This window comes from Mchenga conophoros, linkage group LG3 (assembly GCF_057382185.1).
Source record: "Mchenga conophoros isolate Kocher_MC1m ecotype Shallow Benthic linkage group LG3, M_conophoros_male_GT1.1, whole genome shotgun sequence".
NCBI classification, from domain to species: Eukaryota; Metazoa; Chordata; class Actinopteri; order Cichliformes; family Cichlidae; genus Mchenga; species Mchenga conophoros.
In genome coordinates this window covers 68,525,893-68,550,398 of record NC_140528.1, presented here as the reverse complement: position 1 = coordinate 68,550,398, position 24,506 = coordinate 68,525,893, and the positions used below count along the sequence as shown (strand labels likewise).

The window sequence follows — 24,506 nt, the reverse complement described above, 5'->3', positions numbered from 1 at the left end:
TCATTAAAGAGCACTGTTCCTTTATGAGGACTGGTTTATTACCAGACAAAGTTAATTTAAAGACAAGGTTTTTAATGAGCCAAGGCCGACATAAATGTGTTTTATCTACTTTTTAATCCATTTATCATAAATGTAACAAAGTGTTTAGAAAGTTAGCACATACATGTAATTTTTCATTTTTTTTATGTATCCAACTATCGAACGCTGCATGTTATATTCCAAATCTGCCTGTTCTCTTTCAGAAACCTGCCTGCAGAGAATGAACCTAAAGTATGTAATGCAAGGATGCCATCACTTTCAAGATGGAGAAAGCATAAAGTTTGACTTTACAGTTTTTTCTGAATGCTTAAACCCTAACTGTGATTCCTGTAGCACAATCTCTAAAACTATTCAGACTTATAGCAAAACCACTCACTGAGTTTGCAAAACTAAAAGCACAAAAACTGCTTTGCACTCAGTTTGCAATTTTGTAACACACACTTTGCAAAACTGTAGGCACAATTCACTGCACAACACTCAATTACCAAATTTCCAACACACTCCTAGCAAAAGTATACACATGTATGGCTATCATTAACACTAACTTGCCAACTGTCTGGCACACTTTCACATGTGAAAACTTTTTTAGATAATTAGTTCACTTTGCAATCAGCCTAAGCACTATAATACAGGTAAGCTGTGTGTGCGGAGTACAATGGAGGGAGCAGAAAGAGTGAGAAGTAGAGGAGGCCGAGGAAGAGGACGTGGAGGTGAAGAAGTAGGATGAAGAGGACGACAAGGACAAGGAGGAGCAAGAGGAAGACGAGGAGGAGGGAGAGGAAGATGAGGAGGGGGGAGAGGAAGGGTAGGAAGAGTAAGAAATAGAATTGCTGATGACATCAGAGCTACAATAGTGGACCATGTAATCAACCGTGGAATGACCCTGAGGGTAGCTGGCCAACGGGTCCAGCCTAACTCGAGCCGCTACACTATAGCAAGTACCATAGGGACATCTTGAAATGAGAATCGGTTAGTACAGTCACTCCGCACAAAGATTTGTAGCACTGCCATATGCCAATGAGAAACACACCAATACCATTGATGTAAAAATACTGAAATTGTTACTTTACAGAATTGCTAGATGACCAGATGCTGGGGCAGAGGAAGCATGTTCACTGCAGACCAAGTAACCCATATAGTCATTATGGCGGTTGCAAATAATCCTATACTTGGAAATAAACACTTGTGTTTGTTTTGATGTACTTGAAGTTTGGATCCCTCTATGCTTATGGATCTATGACAGAAGTATGAGCTCAAACTGACATAGCCTACCTTGTGCACAGAGAAAGCAAAAGCCAGATGTGTTTTGTATTCATACCATCAGTGTGCAGTTGGCGCATTGTGTGCTTAGTAGATGATGGCTTGTGTGTACTGTTTGATACGGAAACACCATTTTTACGAAGGTGTGAAGAGTTAATCTAGCTGTGTTTGCTTTTGCAAGAGAACTACAATGTTTTGATTATTGGGTGACAGGTTTTCTTATTTGTGTGAAGAGTTTTGCAAAATTAGCCAATAGTTACAAAAAATGTGCTTAAGCAATCAGAAAAAACTGTAATCAATGTATAAAAATAAAATAAAATGTATTTTTAGTGACACAGGACACAAACACGGAAACAAGATATATAATTAGGATTATTTATAATAAACAATAAATCATTGCAATTTCTTTAACCATATAGAATAACTAAATCCTTCAGGACAATATACAGTTTTTTCTGAATGCTTAAACCCTAACTGTGATTCCTGTAGCACAATCTCTAAAACTATTCAGACTTATAGCAAAACCACTCACTGAGTTTGCAAAACTAAAAGCACAAAAACTGCTTTGCACTCAGTTTGCAATTTTGTAACACACACTTTGCAAAACTGTAGGCACAATTCACTGCACAACACTCAATTACCAAATTTCCAACACACTCCTAGCAAAAGTATACACATGTATGGCTATCATTAACACTAATTTGCCAACTGTCTGGCACACTTTCACATGTGAAAACTTTTTTAGATAATTAGTTCACTTTGCAATCAGCCTAAGCACTATAATACAGGTAAGCTGTGTGTGCGGAGTACAATGGAGGGAGCAGAAAGAGTGAGAAGTAGAGGAGGCCGAGGAAGAGGACGTGGAGGTGAAGAAGTAGGATGAAGAGGACGACAAGGACAAGGAGGAGCAAGAGGAAGACGAGGAGGAGGGAGAGGAAGATGAGGAGGGGGGAGAGGAAGGGTAGGAAGAGTAAGAAATAGAATTGCTGATGACATCAGAGCTACAATAGTGGACCATGTAATCAACCGTGGAATGACCCTGAGGGAAGCTGGCCAACGGGTCCAGCCTAACTCGAGCCGCTACACTGTAGCAAGCATCATAAGGACATCTTGAAATGAGAATCGGTTAGTACAGTCACTTTGCACTAAGATCTGTAGCACTGGCATATGCCAATGAGAAACACACCAATACCATTGATGTAAAAATACTGAAATTGTTACTTTACAGAATTGCTAGATGACCAGATGCTGGGGCAGAGGAAGCATGTTCACTGCAGACCAAGTAACCCATATAGTCATTATGGCGATTGCAAATAATCCTATACTTGGAAATAAACACTTGTGTTTGTTTTGATGTGTTTGAATAAACACCAGTACTTGAAGTTTGGATCCCTCTATGCTTATGGATCTATGACAGAAGTATGAGCTCAAACTGACATAGCCTACCTTGTGCACAGAGAAAGCAAAAGCCAGATGTGTTTTGTATTCATACCATCAGTGTGCAGTTGGCGCATTGTGTGCTTAGTAGATGATGGCTTGTGTGTACTGTTTGATACGGAAACACCATTTTTACGAAGGTGTGAAGAGTTAATCTAGCTGTGTTTGCTTTTGCAAGAGAACTACAATGTTTTGATGATTGGGTGACAGGTTTTCTTATTTGTGTGAAGAGTTTTGCAAAATTAGCCAATAGTTACAAAAAATGTGCTTAAGCAATCAGAAAAAACTGTAACATCAATGCACTGAACTCACTATGTTATCCCTCTAACAGAGCCTCCACGTGTTCTCACTGTAATTTCCCCCTCATGAATGAATATATGCTTGCACTAATTTGAATGTTCGGGGGGAAAATCAAACGCATTTTACTCGCAGTACTCAAGCTGACTTACCTCATTACCTCACACTTAGCTGACTCACAAATTATGTACCCAATATTTAGTGAATTGGATGTGTCCCTCCAGAAATGTATAATTGTAAAACTGGTTCACCTTCTACGCACTGACTCCACTGACAAGGTATGAAAATATATCAGGCTACGTCAATATCGGTAGGTCTTCAGGGTTTCTACTCCACGGCCGTATTTCATACAGTCCACATTTCCAATGCATGCTATTTGCTGCAAGTAACGTCTCTTTGCATCCGGACGCAATCTGTCTCTGTACTGTACTGAGAGTTGTGCTCCAATTCAAGAGAATTGTGTTCTAGGTTGGAAAAATTGTGCTTATAGGTTGGGAGAATTGTGCTCTAGGTATGGAAAATTGTGCTCCAGGTCGGGGGAACTTGTGTTTTAGGTTGGGCCAATTGTGCTCTGGGTTGGGAGAATTATGCTCCAGGTCGGGGGAACTTGTGTTTTAGGTTGGGCCAATTGTGCTCTGGGTTGGGAGAATTATGCTCCAGGTCGGGGGAATTGTCTCCTAGGTTGGGAGAATTGTGTTCTAGGTCGGGACAACTTGTGCTCTAGGGTTGGGAGAATTATGCTCCAGGTCGGGGGAATTGTCTCCTAGGTTGGGAGAATTGTGTTCTAGGTCGGGACAACTTGTGCTCTGGGTTGGGAGAATTATGCTCCAGGTCGGGGGATTTGTCTCCTAGGTTGGGAGAATTGTGTTCTAGGTATGGAAAATTGTGCTCCAGGTCGGGGGAACTTGTGTTTTAGGTTGGGCCAATTGTGCTCTGGGTTGGGAGAATTATGCTCCAGGTCGGGGGAATTGTCTCCTAGGTTGGGAGAATTGTGTTCTAGGTCGGGACAACTTGTGCTCTAGGGTTGGGAGAATTATGCTCCAGGTCGGGGGAATTGTCTCCTAGGTTGGGAGAATTGTGTTCTAGGTCGGGACAACTTGTGCTCTGGGTTGGGAGAATTATGCTCCAGGTCGGGGGAATTGTCTCCTAGGTTGGGAGAATTGTGTTCTAGGTCGGGACAACTTGTGCTCTGGGCTGGGAGAATTATGGTTCTTGGTTGGGAGAATTATGCTTCTAGGTTGGGAGAATTATGGTTCTTGGTTGGGAGAATTTTGCTCCAGGTCGGAGCACTCATAGTAGAGCCGCTGCTCCTCCACATCGAAAGGAGCCAGCTGAGGTGGTTCGGGCATCTGTCAAGGATGCCTCCTGGGCGCCTCCTGGGTGAGGTGTTCCGGGCATGTCCCACCGGGAGGAGGCCCTGGGGCGGACCCAGGACACGCTGGAGAGATTATATCTCTCGGCTGGCCTGGGAACGCCTTGGAGGAGGTGGCTGGGGAGAGGGAGGTCTGGGCTTCTCTGCTTAGGCTGCTGCCCCCGCGACCCGGCCCCAGATAAAGCGGATGAAGATGGATGGATGGAAAAAGTATTTGCAGCTCCCAGTGTTTTCTTTTGCGTGGAAACCGGGTCCAAATGGCTCTTTGGGTGTTAAAGGTTGCTGACCCCTGCCCTAACCCAAAGCCCACCAAAACAGCCCTAAACGAAACGAGGGAAACATGCTCACATCTGCTTTCCACCGCCAAGCCTAGGGAAGCCGAGCCCCTCGACCCAAACGAAACCACCGAAGCGTGCTCACATCTGCTTTCCACCGCAAAGCCTAGGGAAGCGGAAATTCTCGACCCAAACGAAACGAACGAAGCGAGCTCACAGCTACCTTTTAACTCTGAGCCCTGGCCTAATGTGTCTGTGAACATACACTACATGAGAAAGATGTGTGCCATTACTATAAAGGACACAGGTGATCAGCCCGCAGAACAACCTCGAGATGAGGTACCCGAATACCAAAGCCACAGCTGTTCGCCGCGCCATAGTCCTTACGACGAACCAAAAATGGCAAGGAAACAAATGAAAATGTCATGTTACGTTCTTAGTGTAGGCGTGCATTGAACGCAACAAGAAATTGCCCCCATTCACACACTACCCAAGAAAGAACACGAACAGTTGTTTCTTTTAAAGTGCTAAGCATCCATTTATTTGCTTCAGCAGTGAGCAGTGCCAAAAATAACAAACAAAACTCCCTAATGGTCCCTATGCTTTCCTACACAAATAAAAACCAACCAAAAGAAAATTCACTTACCTAACTTTCTAAACGAAAAACAGGAGAAAACTGGATCAACAAAAATGGCTTCTCACGCCTACTAGGCTGCTGCAGTGAACAATATATACACAAGGTGAACAAAATACACAATTGCTACTTTACAAATCAATTTATAGCCATTTACAAGATTAAGGTCCAGTCCTCTGGAGAACATCAAGACATGTTGAGGAGGTAATTTAGCCATTTAAATCAGCTGTGTTGGATCAAAAACACATCTAAAGCCTCCAGGACACCGGCCCTTGAGGCCTGGAGTTCGACACCTGTGCTCTAAAGGATTCAAAGTATTCATCCAGGTAGTCCGGTAGCTTGTTTGACTTGTTTTCCTCAACATATATGATGACGTTGGTCGCTAGATGGATCACGGGTCCATCTCCCGTAAGACGCTCTTCAGTTCACTCAACACAGTGCCATTGCCGGCCCTATGGCCGTCATCACCATCACAATGAGATCCACAGCCACCGCCTATCAGCGTAATCTTAAATTCGTCGGTGACGTACAGACACTGCAATACACTGTTTACACCACAGTGAGTCCCAACAACGTTGATCAGTCCTCTCATGCTGTTATCCTGTGATACTGTGTATGTGGCTAAAACTGTTCAGTAGTCCGTTGTGTAGGGCTGCTCAATTAATCGAATTTTAATCACGATTACGATCTGGGCTTTCAACGATCATTAAAAATGACTGAGCCGATTATTAGCCCCTCCCTCATTTATCCGCGACACCTTAAAGGCCGGTCCGTGAAAATATTGTCGGGCATAAACCGGTCCGTGGCGCAAAAAAGGTTGGAGACCGCTGATTAAGAGGACCTGAGGGAAGCTCGGAAAGCTAAGCAGAAATTATTTGGAGAGTGACTGCCGTTGGTTGAAAAGAGAGTTTAAAAAAAAAAAAACTTCAGTGGTGTTGCACACCATTTTATATTATTTTTTTAAAGTCATTGTTAACCCTTTAAAGCCGGTCAGAGCAGCAAGCTCCGTTTTGCGTAACTATTTTTAAATACCTGTAGAACCTGAACCGTGTAAGCTAGCGCAATAATTTGTTTTGCATATGAAACCGGAGTTGTACTTACATCTTATGCCATCAGCTTGTCCTCGGTCACGGTTTCCTTCCACATAAAGCTTTGCAAAAATTGCATAAAAAGCGCTTGCAGGAACAAAAACATAATATTCCAGAAACACGCTTTGCCGTTCCTATCAGCTGTTCGTAACACTTCCCACAGTGAAATGATGCACATGCTGTTTTCTTTGCAAATTTGCATCATAGGATTGTTTTTTGTTTTTCCTGCAGTATATAAAAATTGCTGTATCTCCAAAATAAAACTATGAAGACACTCAAAATAAATTTCCTGTTGTTGTAAACTATTTTTTGCAACTTTATTGTATTTAAAGTTTTGAGGGATAAACCTCTTAAATTTCTCCAAGTAGAAATATATGTAAACAAAACAAAAGCGATTTTCAATTTTTTTTGTAGTTTATTGCACTTTTTTGCAATTTATGTAATTACTATGGACTTAATGCATACATATTATTAAAATATGGGCTATAACAGTTGTATTGATGTATAGCAACTTGAAATGCTCCCACAAATGGCACTACAGCATGTAAAAAAAATAAAATAATATAAGCTCTGGTGGACTTGGTTCTATAGTAGGTCTTAAAGGGTTAAATAAATATCGTCAAATAATCGTGATCTCAATTTCAGTGAAAATAATCGTGATTATCATTTTTGCCATAATCGAGCAGCCCTACCGTTGTGTACAGGCGTAGTTGGTCGAGGGGCTTGAACACATGTCACTTTAGCTCATCCACACTTGGAATTCCTAAAAGCGCGCTAGCTTTTAGTGTGATCCTAGTCAGACCCAGAGTGCAGTCTAGAGTGGTAACCACAACCGCCGAACCCCATAACACCTTCGCCTTGCACGACAATATTTCGCACAAGATCTTTGATGAGTCCGCTGTGGTTGGGTGTCACATCAGCTGTATTTTTTTTCTTGTCTTTTTTTGCTGGTAGTTGGTAACCCTATTAGTTAGGTATATGTAATTATAAATTATGTTGATTTATATTTTTGCTAAGTACTGTTTATAATACTAGAATATCGAAGATGGTGTAGGTTTAAATTTCTAATAAGGCTTTATGACTTTTCCTATAATACCATGGTGGGCCGGTCACTAGTCAAAATGCACTGTCAAAGAAGACAGTACAGAAATATGAATGTATTTTAAACGTATGTGTTCAAGAACAATCTTTGGGCTAAAAACCCAAGTGAGAAAATACAATTGATTCAGGAGCAGGGAACACAGACATGTGTATTCCCCTTAGTCCACATGTGTGCACTGCAGATGTGGACAAAAGGGACACAAAGCCAGAACGTGTCCGTTCAAGCAGTGGTGGAGTGAGTGTTAAATCCCCAAACATCGAAACGTTAACTGCAGACTGAAACAACAACGGGACAATGCGTGAAACATTTACTAGTCAAGTGTCAAGGAGTACGCATTCCGGATGAGCCACAAGGACACAGAGATCCAATCAGGTGTAAAAAAGAAATGCCTGATGATGGTGGACTTGGGAGCAGTGTCGCGTATGATTACCAATATAACAAATTTCAAGAATTTCGACGACAGTTTCCAGGAGTGTGGGCTATTTTATTTGAAATTTGTTAAATGAGTTTTGTCTTTGAAGTGTTCAGAAATGGTGGAAGATTTCAAGGAATGTAGTACAACAATCCTTCATATAGTGGGTGGATATGAATAGTCTTTATTTTAGCACAAGTTAAACTCAACTTAGACACAATTGGTATAAGAGTAAGCATGTTAAATGATATCGTTTGTATTGGACAAGGTTAAAAAAAATACATATATATTTCCTGATGATATACATCAGTATGCTAACAAAACTCAAAACATCTGATGTTAAAAATGTAATCTAAAGTTTAAAAAAAAAAAACAGACTTTATTCTATAAATCAATTACATATTGCAGAGCATGAACCGCACAAGACAAAATTTTCTATTTTCACCTCGTGCTGCAGAAACAGAAGTAATATTTTCCTATGCGTTTCATCATTGTAAAATTGTAATTAATAACTTTGTCATATTCACAGCTCAAATGGCTGCATCTTATTCACGGAACACCTGCGTGGTGACCACCGTCGAGGTGGCAGGGTGCTGGTTTTCCCTGATCTTCAGCTCACGATTCATCTGGCACCAAACACACGGGTAACACCAAAGTATCTTGCAGCAGTCATCACAGCACGAGCCCTGCAGGACAGAGAACAGGAAGAGGAAGAAGAGGAGAGAGTAACGGGATCGATCAGCAGAGTTAATGTTGTAACTCGTGTAATTAAATGGAATTTAGATCGTTTTTATTTATATGACACTGTAATTATATTTACATACAAATACTTAAAGTATAGGTGCACTAGAGAAAGAAGAGGGTAACAAGTTGGGTTTTTACAGGAATACAAAAAAATATGATACTAAGTAATTTACTGAAGTCAAATAAAATAGTTTTCACTCTTCATTTTAGTTTTTAGTTTAATTTTAGCTAGCTACAATAACTTTATCCATCCTCCACTCTCACACTTACAGGAATGTTGTAGCGCGCTCTGACGGACTTGCGAAGTAAGCAGGACACCACGCAGAAAACGTCCAGCAGTGGCATGCCACAGCACCATCCATGTTTACTGGCTGTCTGACACTGCATGCAGGGGAAACACCAATATGCACAGCAACCTCGAAGAAAAATATATACAAGTGAAATATCTGTGTTCATATACATCACTGCTGTTCATAGAGTTTGCTGGGTTAACTTACAGGTGCCCACATCAGCACAGCAATCACAGAGGCCGGTGCTCCAGTTCCCCAGGTGTTGATTACCGCCCATGACTGTCATCACCTGTGTGGGCTGCTGGTAGGCCATTCCTGAAGAAAATAGACAGAAAAAACAAGAGCCATGTAGAGAAAGGTTAAAGGGGTCATAGCTCATCTGTAAGGAGAAACCCAATCCAGACTATGAACTAATTTGAAGATAATCAGCTGCAAACACCCTTCTGTTGCAGACATCTATACATCCCGATCACAAGAGACTCCCCCCATCCTGCATCTCACCTTTTCGACCTGCTTCAGAGAAAGACTGGTTTGAACATAACTATCTGCAGTGTTGCTTCTGTAACATGTTCAGCGGAGTATTACTCCTGCGTTTAAGGCCCTACAGCGGTCTTTTTGGCACAGAAATTGCACGTGACCGTTTAAAAACCACAGAACTGTTTTTTCAAACTGCATTTCCAAAACATCTTAAACGTTTTTTCCTTTCTTGAAAAAACACACAGTTTGCTTTTGTAGTGGAAAATTTGTGTTTCCACTCATTTAACCTCTGTGTACTATTGGTATGTAGTTGTTTCTTTCCTATAGAAAGACTCAGTGGGCATAGATGGGAAAACAGCCACTTTTGAGTCCCTACTGTCAGCCTGGTGCCTACGTAGCTGTGGGAAGAAAACCAGCGGAAGAAAACTACCAAGCAAAGATTGTATTCATGCAGCAGGTATAAAGGAGCTGTAATTGTTTGTTTCATCATTAACACTGGTCTAAAAAAAAAAACCAAGTTCAGTCTACGTTTACCAGGGCAAAAAAAATCAAGCTTTAACATGAACCTACCTATCCCAGCTGAAACGAGAGTTCCAGAGAAGCTGATTTTTTTTTTTTTTTCTTAATTTGGTTTTCCCAAAACATTTGTCGCACTGAAGTTGGGATTCCCCCCCACACCATTTTCATGCTTATACAAAAAAAACCTGCAGGTTTTCTTGTGTTCGAGCAAATGACTGAAAAGAGTGTCCAACATATGAGAGCAGTCATCGCTGAAAGCTCAGCTGATAAAGAACCCCAAGTAAAAGGTTTTGTTTTGTTTTTTTAAACAGAGAATGAAGATGGGGGTAGACTGATCACAAGGACAGAAAGTATGCGCTGGTTAATGCAGAAGGAAAAAGTGGCAGGAGGACATCATAATCCACAGAATCCTCATAACCTCATGAGGCAGTTCCTGTTTTGATCCCTCACTGGTACCTCGGACACCAGTATCACGATTAAAACAGTCCACAACACAACACTCAACTGGGCCAAGTTACACAAGGTGTACTAAGTAAATACCGCCAGACAGAAATACGAAGCACGGTTAAAAAGCACACAAAAGCACTTCAAAGAGCAGAGTTACAGATTAACTCGTGTTACAGATTAACTCACCGACAACTTGCTATTCAGGAGCCGCCACAGACAAACTGGAAATAAACGAGTGAATATTTGGTCTTTAGAGATGTATTTCTTTTGCGTTTTATGTGTCTGCTGACACTTTGTTTTAGACAAAAAAAAAAAAAGACCTGGAGTTTACCTGGTGACGGTACGACGCAGAGGAACGATCCAGGTGTCTGCGCTGATCCGTGTTCGTAATTCCGCAGACGTTGAACTGTTGGGTGGTGAGGGCCGGCTTGAAACACGTGATCAATGACGCTTGATTCAACACGTTACTGCTCCATGCCTGATTCAAGGGTTTCTAAGGGATTGAGTTTTGGTGGGATTTGTGCTTTTGGTGGGGATTTTGTGCGAGAGATGAGTCTCAGTATTTGCGACTTAATGAGAGAAATGGAGAGTTGTGCTCCAATTCGAGAGAATTGTGTTCTAGGTTGGAAAAATTGTGCTTATAGGTTGGGAGAATTGTGCTCTAGGTCGGGGGAATTGTCTCCTAGGTTGGGAGAATTGTGTTCTAGGTCGGGACAACTTGTGCTCTGGGTTGGGAGAATTATGCTCCAGGTCGGGGGATTTGTCTCCTCAGTGAATGGTTTTGCTATAAGTCTGAATAGTTTTAGAGATTGTGCTACAGGAATCACAGTTAGGGTTTAAGCATTCAGAAAAAACTGTAACATCCTTCATTATTCACTAGACAGAAGTCCTGTGAGGAAGAAGTGTCAGAGCCGGCTTGAAAACAAATCCACTCAGCTCCTGCAAGCATTACACCCTCGGACAAACTGCTGGCAGCACAGCCTCACTGGTGTGAAACCACGATGTCATACCCAAACGCGTGGCTGAATCGATTCAGTGACAGCGCGGTGCGCGCTCTCATTGACATGAAGAATTTCCTCCACTGGCTGAGCAGCAGAGTTTTCTGCACCTGCGGGCAAATTCTGTATGCGGTCACGACCAGGCTTCCACCTCTGACTCTGACCATTCAGCTGCCTGGGATCACTTTCACGTTACAGAGAGATGGCCAAGTTCGAAGGATCACCGTCGACCTGCCCCCTGTGTGAAGGCTGAACGCAAAGACGCATGGAGTTGGACGTCCAAGCATTATCCGTGTGCTCGGTTTAAAAGAAGAGTTACCCACGAGAATTTGTCTGTTAAGTTTCAGAGTTTTCATAAAGTGATGACACAGATTAAAAATATACTCTCAACTGTAAGAAGGACATCTTTATTTATTATAGCACACACGCAGAAAACGTGTGCGTTATTGCAGAGAGTATATAACGCGAGGTGGAAATAGCGGATAAGATGCATTGTGATTGACATGTGATGCTCATGTATATGCTGGTGATCGTCAATAAAGCTTCTCTCTCTTGCGAATGAGTTCAAGTGAGAAAATGGATTGTGGCTATTGTGTGTTTATTTCCTCCACAGTTGTCCTCGGAGCAGTCTAGATATTCGCGCCAGAATTCCTGCGTATTTTCACCTCTGCTAACAGGTTATGGGCGCAGAGTAGCTAAGACTGCCTAGAGAAAGTGAAGTGTTTTGCCACCTAGGGCGCCACCGCTGCCCTGAGAAATGCTGGTGAGCCATTGAGCGAGGGGCAATGTGTAGCACTGGTTCGCAAGAAGTGCCAGGATCATGTCACACAAAGTGAATTTGCAATGACTTTTGCCGAATTCATTGGGAAACTATGGAGCTACGAGAGCACTGAGAGAGTGGGCGCCAGCACATCAGAGAACAGCGTGCACGACCGGCTTCAAAACCCGCGTGTGAAAATACAAACGAGCGAGTAGCCAGGAACACGAACATGTGTGTTCCCTTTAGTGCACAACTGTGTAATCCAGATGCGGACTAAAGGGACACAAGGCTAGAAGGTGTCAGCGCGAGCAGTGGCGGAGCGAGTGTTAAAGCCACTGCTGGCGCTGATACTTTGTGGCTATGTGTGAGCGCACGAAGGTCTCCTAGGTTGGGAGAATTGTGTTCTAGGTCGGGACAACTTGTGCTCTAGGGTTGGGAGAATTATGCTCAGTATTTGCGACTTAATGAGAGGCATGGAGCCAAAGAGGAAGAGAGGACGTGCTAATGTTCCTAAATAAACACCAGGTCATCAGCGATTCTTCCTCCGGGTCTAAAATGTGCATAAGAAATACACTGTTCATATAGTTACAGTTGTAATTGTGTAAGTTGCAGTGTATTATATATAAACGTACCTGTCCACTGGTTAAATACACAATTACTAGGAGGCAGGGACCTCTCAGCACAAGCATACTCCCAGCCAGACATGGGCAGCAACGCGTTACTTGTAACCCGTTACTTGTAACGCGTTACTATATTCTGATTATTTTTTTCAAGTAACGAGTAAAGTAAGGGATTACTATTGCAAAATCGGTAATTAGATTGCCATTACTTTCCCGTAGTAACCCTGCGTTACTGCGTTACTAAAACCGTGATTTTTTTGCAAGTGTAACGGAGCGGAAAGGCTGATTTATTTCCAAGATGTTTTGTGTTTTTAAAAGGAAGGAGACCTTCCTAAAAACGGGCAGAGCAGTGGAGCCGCCAAGGGAAACACACAATTTAAAAAACTGTAGAATTAAAATATAATTTATTATATTTAAATAGTTAAAAATGTAAGATAAATTAAAACAACCTTGGCCAAGGGATAACACAATAAAAATCAATAAAACACAACATTAAAAGTCCAGTGGAATCCACCACAGCATAAAAGTCCCAGGGAGTTAAGAAATCCAGCGAAGTAAAAGGGAAACCCAGCGGAGTCCTCTCCTTCCTTTCCGCATTCGCATCTTGATATGCCCGGGTGGGCAGAGCTCTCAACTCCGCCCGCCGCTTCTTAAAAACTGCAAAGCCACACAGCCGTCCCGTGCCTTCCGCTGGTGCTGTCTCCGCTCTCCCCGCTGGTACTGTCACTCTCTGCACTGGTGCCCTGTGCGCTGGTACTGTCCGTTCTCCTTAACGCCCAGCTCCACCAGCCCCTTCGGCTTGCAGGCGCTGCCGCCTGGCACCACTTACTCCTGGCCGTCTCTCAAGCCTCTCGGTCGAACTCCTTCCTTTGGTCTGCCAGGCCCTCTTATTGGCCTCTCTGGGATCTCTCGCAGGTGTGATCAGTTTATTATCAGGTAGGGGCGGAGTCTTTCCAGGACAGGTGTTCAATTTAAATAAGATAAAAACATGCAATAAAGCTCATACAAACAAACCCAATATACAATATTAAAATATTAAAAAGGTAAAACGCAGCAAAACATGCATAGTAGAAAAACTTAGATGACTTGTCCCTTTCCACCCCGTGACACAAGAATGTCTCATGACAGTGACGTAAGCGAGTGCGCCGTTGGTGACAACAGCTGTGTGCAGATCAACAATGGATCACAGATCGATTGTGGGAGAGAGTATGAGCGTGCAGCGTTTAAAGTGTGGAAGTACTGACCTTACTTTGAGTTTGATTCCATAAAAAGTGACAAAAACATTAGCGTCCATTGTGTGTGGGAAGAAAACTTCTTTTTACAGCGAAAAAAACCCCTAAACTTCCAAGCAAGCACCGAGTGCACAATGACGTAACGGGAAACTCACAGAGAAACTCGCGGATTCTTCAACTGACCGCGGCACACCTGCACCAGGGTAAACCTCCGCCTACCGCAGTCCTGCTTTACAGGTGAAAATAGAGCAACAGGACCTCTAGTCTTTGACTTTATTTATTTTCTGCTGTGTTTTACTGGCATCTATTTGAAAGAGTGAGTGTAAACACAAAAAATATTTTATTTTATGTGCTGGAATGTGCAGAAAATAGGTTTAAATGTTAAACTAATTTATTCAAGTCAGAGAATGTTGCATATAATTAAATTTTTGCTTGATGCATAAAGTTAAAAGATTAAAACTGATAAAACAAGTTTAAAAAAAGAGACTTTTCCATTTGATTACATTTTGTATGATGGATTATGCAGAAAAAGTCGAATTGGGCTGAAAGATCTATCGCTTTATCGCCTCTTCAGGTTGTAAATCGTGTTTTTTAAAAGTAACTAAGTAACTAAGTAATTAATTACTTTTGAAAATAAGTAATCAGTAAAGTAACGGGATTACTTTTTTGGGGAAGTAATCAGTAATTAGTTACTGATTACTTTTTTCAAGTAACTTGACCAACACTGCTCCCAGCGCATTATAAGATTGTGTTGTACATTATTATTTAGAGTGTTTTTTTGATTTTTTTTAGTTATTAATAAAAAAAAACATCAAGTAACAAGCAAACTGAGAACACGCCAAGGTGCAGGTTTAAATATTAATCAGACATAACATAATTTCTTCAACCCCCGAAAAAAAAATACATGTTCAAAACTCAGACAGAAGCTGTCACATGATAGCAAACAAAAACTGTCAATTCAATTCAGTTCGAAAACTATTATATCAATGGAGTCTTAGTTTCGGGGGATGATTTGTAGCGAGGAGTACAGTTACTCGGACGGTTGTCAAGCAGCACATATATGTCACAGCGATCCCAACACCCATCCTGTTTCTGTGAAAAACTGTAAGTATGATTCAATCAGCTCTGCTCTGTGTTACAAGTCAGGTTCGAGCAGAAAACAAATAATCCAGTTCATTGCAAATAAAGATGCTGTTAATAATAAAACTGATAGTGTGATAACCATCATTTGTCATGTAGCCTTGACATGTAGCCGGAAAGTAAAACAGTACTCACTGACGAGCAGGTTAATTATTAATTTGTAGCACGTCACTTATGTATCATTTGTAGGGAGTGGAGCCTGCTGGGGCCAAACATTGCCCAAGTGCTGCTTCTGTGCATGATCTGACACGACTCTGTGTTTTAAGGATCTGTGAATGTGAATCAGTTGGTTTTTGCATATGCACCAAGTCTTTATATAATTTATTTTCATACAGGTTAAATTGAACTTGAAAAGTTTAGAATAACAACAAGCATGTTAAATGACACAGATTTTATTGGACAGAGTTAAAAGGTTTTCCAGATGATAAATAACCAGTATGCTAACGGAACTCAGATTTTCTCATTTTGAAATATAATCTAGAACTATAAAATCCAAGCTTAAATTAAAATAAAAGACAAATTGCTGAGGACAAAACTGTGTGGTGCTGAAAAATTAATACTGTTTGAAAAGGTAACTGTCATATTCACTCAACACACAACAAAAACGGTTGCATCTTATCCACGGACAACCTGCGTGGTGACCACCGTCGAGGCAGCAGGGTGCTGGTTTTCCCTGATCTTCAGCTCACGATTCATCTGGCACCAGACACAGTGATAACACCAAAATATTTTGCAGCAGTCATCACAGCACGAGCCCTGCAGGACAGGAAAATTGAAGGGGAGGAAGAGAGGTTCTCATGTATTTAGAATTTTTAACAGCAGTCTTCTAGACGCACAGCCGAATGGTGAAGGTCAAGCAGCTTGATAAAGTCTGCTTCCTATTCAGTTGTCACCTTGTCTCTAAATCAAGATCAGAGCCGTAATGGAAATTTTACATCGACCATAGAGATCCTAAATGAGGAGGAGGAAAGGAGTTGCACTCAGCAGGACAATATAAGAATATAGGATTTAATTCATGTTATGTGGCTAAAAAATGCATAAAACAGAAGTTTAAAAACATGTTGGGGTGAAGTAATAATGAATTGCACTCCATAGATTGTATGACAATACAACCAACTGACCTGTCCCTCTCTGTCATGTTTGCACCTTTTGTTTTTGTTGGCTTTGTACATACAGGTAGTCAGCTTAATTTAAGCTAAATACAATAACCTTATCCTCCACTCGCATACTTACAGGGATGTTGTAGTGCTCTCTGACAGACTTGCGAAGTAAGCAGGACACCACACAGCAACAGTCCAGGAGTGGCATACCGCAGCACCATCCATGTTTACTGGCTGTCTGACACTGCATGCAGGGGAAACACCAATATCCAAAGCAACCTTGAAGAAAATGTGCCATATCTGTATGAATTTACCCCAGTTTTTAATAAATTCTACTTTAACAATCTCTTGCATAACCTCTGTTTTATATCCTGGCTTCAGACACTCTGATACCTAACTGCAACCAAAGTCTGAGGAGGTGGTTGATGCAGAAATCCCTGCTGTTTGTAGCTGTTTGCTGGGTTCACTTACAGGTGTTCATATCAGAGCAGCAGTCACAGATGCCCGTGCTCCACTCCCCAGCCTTTTGACTCATTGCAGTGGTGGTGACCACCACCTGGGGGTTGGACTGGTTGTAGAAATTCATGCCTGAAGAAACAAGTGAAAAAAGGACACATAAGCCAAAGACACAACATGAAAAAAATTGACAGCACTGGGTTAGATTAAATGATAATGGGTTTAAGTGTTAGGATCTTTGACACAACACTTGTGTGTACACTTTTCGAAAGTTATATATTTTATATTTTTTAAGAAGACATTTCTTAAAAATGTTTTATGTAATGAAACTGTTTCCATACATAAAACAGTTTTATCATAGCATGTTTTCAGATCGCACACACAGCCTGTAAATATAAAATTACTGAGTATTGATGATTCAATATGTATTTATTATATTAATGTGTATACATAAAAAATGAAAAACAACATTTACAGCATGAAGGTCAAAGAAATTCTGTTTAGTCCGTGCCCATCTTGCAATTATACATAAATGACAAATATATGTATCATAGATTAAGTATTTTATCTTTACTCATGAAAACTCGTGACACATTTTCCATTTTTCTTTTTGAAAAATGCAGAACAGAAACACAGCATAAACACTGTCCACTGGCTGGAGGCTTGAGTACTACATTTGAGTCAGACTCCTGCCTGTCACACAGCCAAACCAGACAGCCTGTAATCTAGAACATTTATAAGCACCTCTATAAAAGCAAAGGTTCTTAGTTTGTTGGTCTGGAGTATCTGGGTGTGCACGTGTGTGTTACAGGTTTTATCTTTCACTTTTGATCCAGTTCTCACGTCAGGAACATCACTGTCAGCACTCTTAAAGCAGTTTTATAAACAGATAAAGCATTTCTCATAACACAGGCTCATCTGGGTCAAAGCTATTTTCCCCCACCTTTTCTTTTCCTTCCTGAATTTTCTATGTGTGACTGACCAAAGTGCTTCGACCACATATACAGTGCTTTTAATGCTACAGTCCTGAAAACACTATATCTTTCTGGGACTATTGTGCAGAGTTGTGTTTGTACCGATACTCAGACCACTGCTTCATCTATAATCTGTGTTTTGCTTTCAGCCTGTATTTTCATATTTTCTAAAGTCATAGTTTCCTTTTTTGTCTGTAAATAGATCGCAAGTAGATCCATCCATGTTTGGGGTCAGCCATATGCTTCCAATGCCAATTCTTTCATGTGAACGTGCTTGTTCCTGGATGGATAAACCGTAAATTAATTTATTGAGTTGATAACCTACTTTGTCTGTCTATCTTAGCCTAATTGCACATGTTGCGAGAACTGAAGCTGTAAATAAAGGATATTCCGGTCGACCTTTGTCCATAGTAAACAGTCTTGGCAAGATGGCTTTATTGCACCTATATAATGCAGTACAGCGACATTACGGGAGCTCTTGCAATAAAATAAAATGTAAAAAAAAGCAAACAAAAACACATTACATACACTCAAACACACAATCAATTTTACCTATATTTTACCCGAATTACACTATAATATTCAGCTACACATACTTAGCAGTACATATACTTTTATTTCAGATAAAATGTATGGAAATTTCATCTATTTCTAAAGATATTACACTCTTAATTGTGGGCCATATTATAAAATTATAAAAGACTTCTGTTTTAAATATATTAGCAATAATAATTCCATAACATATTAAACCTAAACTTCCCTAGCTAACATTAATCTACTTGCAGTCTAATGCAAGTCTAATCGAGTCTAACAGTCCTTAAAATTCATTAATTTCAAAGAATAACCTGCTAAACTCCCGTCTTATAACCTCCCTGTGCTGACAGTGATTATAATAATTAGATATCCAGATTTTTGTGCTATTTTTCTCAAGGCAGTATGAAGTACACGTAGACCCCATGTGCTGCAAATATTCCTTTGACTAGCTTACATGTCACAAAGACTGCTTAAATGCTTTAAGATGTTCATTAGTATCGAAAGTTTTCCTTACCTTTTCTCTGTTTCTGTGAGCTCTGAATAAAGTAGGAGCAAGTCCGACCTATTAATGTACATTGCAATGGGAGTGGTCAAGTGTGGGTTGAATGCTCTTCACAGTTCTGCAGTTCCGGTTTTCAAGGAATGAAAACCATTCCTGCAGAGGGTGACACATGTTTACTGCCCACATGCTTCCAGTCCAGTGTAAATGTACACTAATAAAACACTCATGGCCAAAGACGTTCACTTCCAATAAAACGAGAGTTAGAAGTTAGAGATATGAGCCATGCCAAGTTTAATGCAGTTCATAGTGTATGCTTATTATTACTTTATGAAAATCTTCTTGTTTTAAATTATTTGACTTGTACGCCAAATAGTTTGTGGTCTTCTAGTTCAAGTTCAAGTTTATTTATATATAATACTTTTAAAACAACAACTGTTGACCAAAGTACTGTACAATAAAAATAGTCAAGGCAGAAGACATAAAAAATAGGATAAAGTTAGAAGGGAATAGAATCATAGAATGATAAGATAGTAAAAACTATAGTAACAGACTCATAGTGATATAAAAGCCAAAGAATAAAAATGGGTCTTTAGACAAGTTTTAAAAGTATCCAGTGTTGGGGAGGCCCTGATATGGAGAGGCAAAGTGTTCCACAATTTAGGAGCAGTCACCGCAAATGCCCGGTCTTCTCTGTGTTTTAATCTGGACCTTGGGACAACTAGGAGCATTTTGTCCGCAGACCTCAAAGATCTTGCAGGAGTATACCAGGTTAGGAGATCAGAAAGATGTGCAGGAGCTGGTCCATGCTGCGTCTTAAAAACAAGTATTAAAATCTTAAAATCAATTCGAAAACTGACTGGCAGCCAATGTAATGATGCAAATATGGCAGATATTTGATCTCGCTTGCATGTGTCAGTTAGGTTGAACATTATTCTTGTAAAACAAAGGGGGGGCCCAGCAAAAAAAGTTTGGGAACCGCTGCCCTGGGCCATTTCACCTCAGTGAATCACATGATAATTTGGGGCTAGGCTTCACAATGGGTTCACCCAAAACCCTGGCTGATTGTGACCCACACCCATTTTCACACTTTGTGATTAGGGTCAATAGGGGGTCTTGGAGACACTTAATATCTGGGCTTAATATCTGGAACTCTTCAATGGAGATTGACAGACCACGTGACTTGCGCGCGTTGCATTGTGGGCACGAATGGCAGCAAAATCAAAACACTGCATGAAGCGCTAGCATTTCCAGCACCTGTAACCATCAATTCTGCAATTTTAATCCCTACTTGCATTTTATTTGCCCCAAAAACAGTTATGTACAAAACCCTGGTATATAAATGGAGCCCAGTCTCTATCGCATTGCAAATATTAGCCCACAAAGCCACACTAAACAAAGCAGCATAGTGCAACGATTTCAATTCAAATCAATATAGGACTTATTTGTAACCTACATCAACAATTATGATATGATAAATTACTTATTAACTACAACAAAAAATCTACCTTTGTGGAAATGCTTGGAGCAGACTAATATGTGAGCTGGAGTGTTCTGGAACATTATATTTAGTCTTCGAATAGCTGCAATCCAGGCCACCGTCACCTCTTTGCAACTTCAGAAACATGACTCGCTATGGCAGTTAATAATACAACAGCCTTGCCATTGCCATTCTTTATGTCTCTGTTTATCTCTGTGTGACTGTTGTCTTTTAATAGCCCATGTGGGCTAGTACCACTTGCCACTTATACATACAATCGTTTGCGGTTTTACCCCGGAAATGACGTCACATTTTCAAACTCTATTGTTTTTAGAACTGAAGAAGCTTCACAGATTACAGATGAAAGGTCTCCAAGTTTCCTTGAAGACCTTTCATCTTTTCCAACAATTCTCAGATTAATTTGTGTTCTACAAATTTGTGTTCTACAAATTAATCTGAGAATTGTTACAATGTTCCATTCTAAATCTGTTGTGTTCTACAACAGATTTAGAACTAGAGATGGACCGATCCGATATTACGTATCGGTATCGGTCCGATACTGACCTAAATTACTGGATCGGATATCGGAGAAAAATAAAAAATGTAATCCGATCCATTAAATATCACGAAAGCACCTCACAAAACTTGCAACACGCTGTAACTCGCCTCAGAACGTTAGCACGTTGGAGCAGTATGCATCATGTGATAGAGCGGCTGTGGCATGCGGGATCTGTAGGTGGTCTGGATAGCATGTGGAGCTTCGCTAGCAACCCGGCATTTCATCTCCAACAAAGTTATCCCCGAGAGAAGTAAAGCAAGTGTGTAAGTCCATCTCTGAATGTTTGTAAAGCATTCCTGCGTTAAGCTTAACAAACGATATATGGAGCGACTGCCTCTTCTTGCTGCTACTTCAATCATGAAACTGCTTAACGATCAGCTGATCGGCTTTTCTGTCGCGAGTCCGTGTCTCTAGTTTGCTTTTGGCCCACTTTGCACCAGAAAGAGGAAACCAGCGGCTGAACAACAGCAGCACGTTTAAGCTTGATAAGCTGTTGTTAGAATTTATTTAATATTACTTTCTACTCCAGGATCTTTTTCTACGTAGCTGACGCTGGTAACTGTGCAGGGGCGGATCTAGCAAAGTTTAGCCAGGGGGGCCGATAGGGCATGAACAGGGAAAAGGGGGCACAAAGACATACTTTTCTTTCTTATTCTCATTTAAAATGTCGAGCTTTTAATAAATAATTATCTGACACCCAAAGTTTTAATCTGATGTAAAATGAATAGAAGTCAATTACTGTATCTAGTAACTATTAAGTCTAATATATATACCCTAGTAAGCTATAATACTTTTTCCTTTGGGAAGGTACCATCTGTGCAGTCTGCAATTTTGTTGAAGAAAGATGTTGAATCTATTTAATATTTTAATATATTGAAAAATAATTGATTTCTGTGTATTTTTTTCACACTGCATCAAATTAAGGTTGATTACGTTGATTAAGCATCATGAGGTGGAGCGTGAGGGGTGGTTCCCTATTTTTTATTTATTTATTTTTGTTGTTGCTGGGAGTTGGAACCCTATTAGTTAGGCTGCTTAATATTTATGCTAAGTACTCTTTAAAATACCAGAATAGGGAGGATGGTGTAGGTTTAAGTTTATTAGATTGATCAGTATTGCTGAACTATGAAATATTTTTTTTTGCATACAGGTATAACAGAATAGCTTTAGTGTAGTTGTTGTTTTAAACTTGAGTATGAACTTATACAAAATGCCGCAAGATATTTTAAAAAAACAGTTTTGTTGATTAAAAAACACTATATCGGATTCATATCGGTATCGGCAGATATCCAAATTTATGATATCGATATCGGTATCGGACATAAAAAAGTGGTATCGTGCCATCTCTATTTAGAATGGAACATTGTAACTTTTTTCTTCTTTTTTTGTCTTGTTTTAAGCTTGTTTGTTTTGTTAGGAACTGAACTCTCTGAACTACCTCCACTCCCGTTTCTCCTCAATCCACTCCTTTTTCCCTTTCCAAGAAGTCCATAACAGATTAATTCACATTATCTGTTCTCCTTCTCATGGGCCAAGATAACTTTCTTTTGCAAAAGATAATGAGAAATAAGAGATAACTCTTTATTTTCATTGCACAGTCACACCTAGTACAATAGTACAACGAAATTGAAAACTGTCCTGCGTCAGCACTATGCACAACACAACACAGTAATTTATCTTAATAAATAAAAAGAATTAGTGTATGTTTATATTGCACATTATTATTAGAACTATACACAGATGCACTCAGCACACTTTCAAAAAAGCAACGTCTCGTCTCCCCCAGAGATAAGCCCCACCACGGTGGTATCATCTGCTCACAGAAGTAAACGTGTCTCTACCAGACTGAAAGGGTGAGAAGATTGATGGACTAGTCCTCCAGTGACTGTACAAATATAGATGTATTTTTTAGTTGTTGATCATTTCATGATTTTGACGACAGAGATTTGCTGCTTCATTTTCCTCTGCCCTATCTACCGAGAAACCTGACGCCAAGTTATTTGCATACTAACTGTGATTGGATGTTTAGCTGGGGGGGGGGGGGGGGGTTCTCTGCCAGGTGCTGTTGTTAAATCTTGTCCATATTCCGTTTGTGGGTAATGTATTATTTTCTTTCACAACTTCTAAAAGTTTGACTTAATGGGGCAGGATGTTTGTTTAAGTGGGCATTGGCCACTCTTGCCCCAGAGGGGGCAGGACTAAAATGGAGCTTTAAGAAAGTAAAGTTTTAAAAATAAAAACAAACATACTTAAAACAACAAATAATGACTGAAGGGCTCATTTGAACAGTCCAATACTGCTCACTATAGTAAAACAGCTGTTAGAGCAATCTCACATCTTTACTTCGTGATCATTTTACAGCTGTCTTGTAATACTGTCTTGACAGTATACAGTATATGCTATTTGTGCTATAAAGTTGATATGAAGTTGGATTTCAGTGAATGAATCTAAGCATCATCAACTAAACGATTAATCTCTGCTACGCTTTAAGTAACATAACTCTGACCATGAGCACCACAGCCACTGTGCATGAGTTACGCACTGTTTACTCAGCAGTGTTTACTGTTACTGTTTACTTTATATCCTTTACAGTACTGGAAAGTGCGTTCATGCAACCTTTACATAACACAATGTTTGCTTACCAAGTTTGTTTTGCAGGACGTTTTACATATACAGAGCCAATATCCTTACCTTCCTCTCCTGTCTTTCTTATCTTTCTCTGTCTCTGAGTGAAGTTAGCTCTCTTTCCTTTTTTTTCACCATAACAACACCAGCTCACCAATAATAAATTATATGGTTTTGCCTTTTTCATCATTTTGTATACACAATTAGGACTGTCTTCCATGTGTTACAGTTTAGGCTCAAATCGGTTTGACGTTTGATGCCGTGCAATAACTCTCCTCAAATGACTTAAAATTTTTATACATTTAGAAGCATGAAACCGTCATTAATGGGCATAGTTGCTTCATCCAGTCTTCTTTGATTGAAAGACTCCTTTGTGCAGCCAAACACTGCCCTCTACAGTTAAACACATGTCAGCACAGCCTCACATTCTTTATTTTACAATCAGAATACTTTATTAGTCCCTAAGAAAAGTATGTAATGTGTTCTAATCAATTATTTCTTGATTATTGGTAACTTGTTTTTAACCTCCAGGAGCTGTTCAGAAAATAGGTGGTTAATATCAAATCTTCTTATGTTCTCTGAGCAGGCTGGGGGGTGAATATCGGCTGCTGCTCAAGAGTTGCATGCTGGGGTTTTATCTCCATCTCCTGTCTCTTTGACAAAAAAGAAAAAAAGAAAATGGAAATTAGCATCTGTATTTTTCTTTATTGACATGTCTCTTTTAATCCTTTAATTGATGCTTGCATCTTGCATGAGACTTATAAGTACAGTGTATGTAAAATGAAATGAAATGAAATTTAAAATAAAAAAAGCAGTTACATTTCTGATCATTCTGAAAATGTCCTCACTATAGGACATCTTATTGGGTATTTTGTTATTCAAATATATGTCATTGTGAGCTGCATGTCTTGTGTCTTTAATTTTTAGTCAAAGAACAGAGAGATAACTCCCAGGCCTGAAAACATGATTCAAGATCCAATAAACTCAGAGAAAACTTGAACGCAGCAGTAACTTTGTCAGACTGGTGATCCTCCACTGCCAGGAAACAAATGACAACTATTTAATACAGCTTCTGTAGCACAATATGTGTTCATCATAGGACTTCTAAAGGAAAGGTACTTATCAGTCTGGCATTG

General features: G+C 40.2%; 2 protein-coding genes across 3 annotated transcripts; both read right to left on the bottom strand.

Moving 5' to 3' along the window:
• Positions 1-8,023: 8,023 nt before the first annotated feature.
• LOC146580264 (placenta-specific gene 8 protein-like) lies at positions 8,024-10,834 on the bottom strand. 2 transcript variants are annotated; one of them, XM_085269578.1, is made up of 5 exons: positions 10,725-10,834; positions 10,580-10,614; positions 9,158-9,265; positions 8,931-9,076; positions 8,025-8,602 (listed from the first exon to the last, which is right to left on the bottom strand). In XM_085269578.1, exons 3-5 carry the CDS (start codon positions 9,261-9,263, stop codon positions 8,462-8,464), a joined length of 393 nt encoding a protein of 130 aa, XP_085125704.1. In that variant the 5' UTR covers positions 9,264-9,265; positions 10,580-10,614; positions 10,725-10,834; the 3' UTR covers positions 8,025-8,461. The 2 variants fall into 2 exon arrangements, with proteins under 2 accessions (XP_085125705.1, XP_085125704.1); XM_085269579.1 differs by lacking the exon at positions 10,580-10,614 and having other exon boundaries at positions 8,024-8,602; positions 10,725-10,833.
• Positions 10,835-15,306: 4,472 nt separating this feature from the next.
• On the bottom strand, positions 15,307-18,764 carry LOC146580263 (placenta-specific gene 8 protein-like). Its single transcript, XM_085269577.1, has 4 exons — positions 18,722-18,764; positions 16,715-16,831; positions 16,377-16,522; positions 15,307-15,899 (listed from the first exon to the last, which is right to left on the bottom strand). Exons 2-4 carry the CDS (start codon positions 16,827-16,829, stop codon positions 15,759-15,761), a joined length of 402 nt encoding a protein of 133 aa, XP_085125703.1. The 5' UTR covers positions 16,830-16,831; positions 18,722-18,764; the 3' UTR covers positions 15,307-15,758.
• Positions 18,765-24,506: the final 5,742 nt, after the last annotated feature.

Coding starts and splice junctions, on each gene's coding strand:
- LOC146580264 (XM_085269578.1), bottom strand. CDS start 9,263: ATGGCCTACCAGCAGCCCACACAGGTGATGACAGTCATGGGCGGTAAT. Junction 9,077..9,157: donor CTGTGCTGATGTGGGCACCT/GTAAGTTAACCC, acceptor TTTTTCTTCGAG/GTTGCTGTGCATATTGGTGT. Junction 8,603..8,930: donor GAGCGCGCTACAACATTCCT/GTAAGTGTGAGA, acceptor TCTGTCCTGCAG/GGCTCGTGCTGTGATGACTG.
- LOC146580263 (XM_085269577.1), bottom strand. CDS start 16,829: ATGAATTTCTACAACCAGTCCAACCCCCAGGTGGTGGTCACCACCACT. Junction 16,523..16,714: donor CTGCTCTGATATGAACACCT/GTAAGTGAACCC, acceptor ATTTTCTTCAAG/GTTGCTTTGGATATTGGTGT. Junction 15,900..16,376: donor GAGAGCACTACAACATCCCT/GTAAGTATGCGA, acceptor CCTGTCCTGCAG/GGCTCGTGCTGTGATGACTG.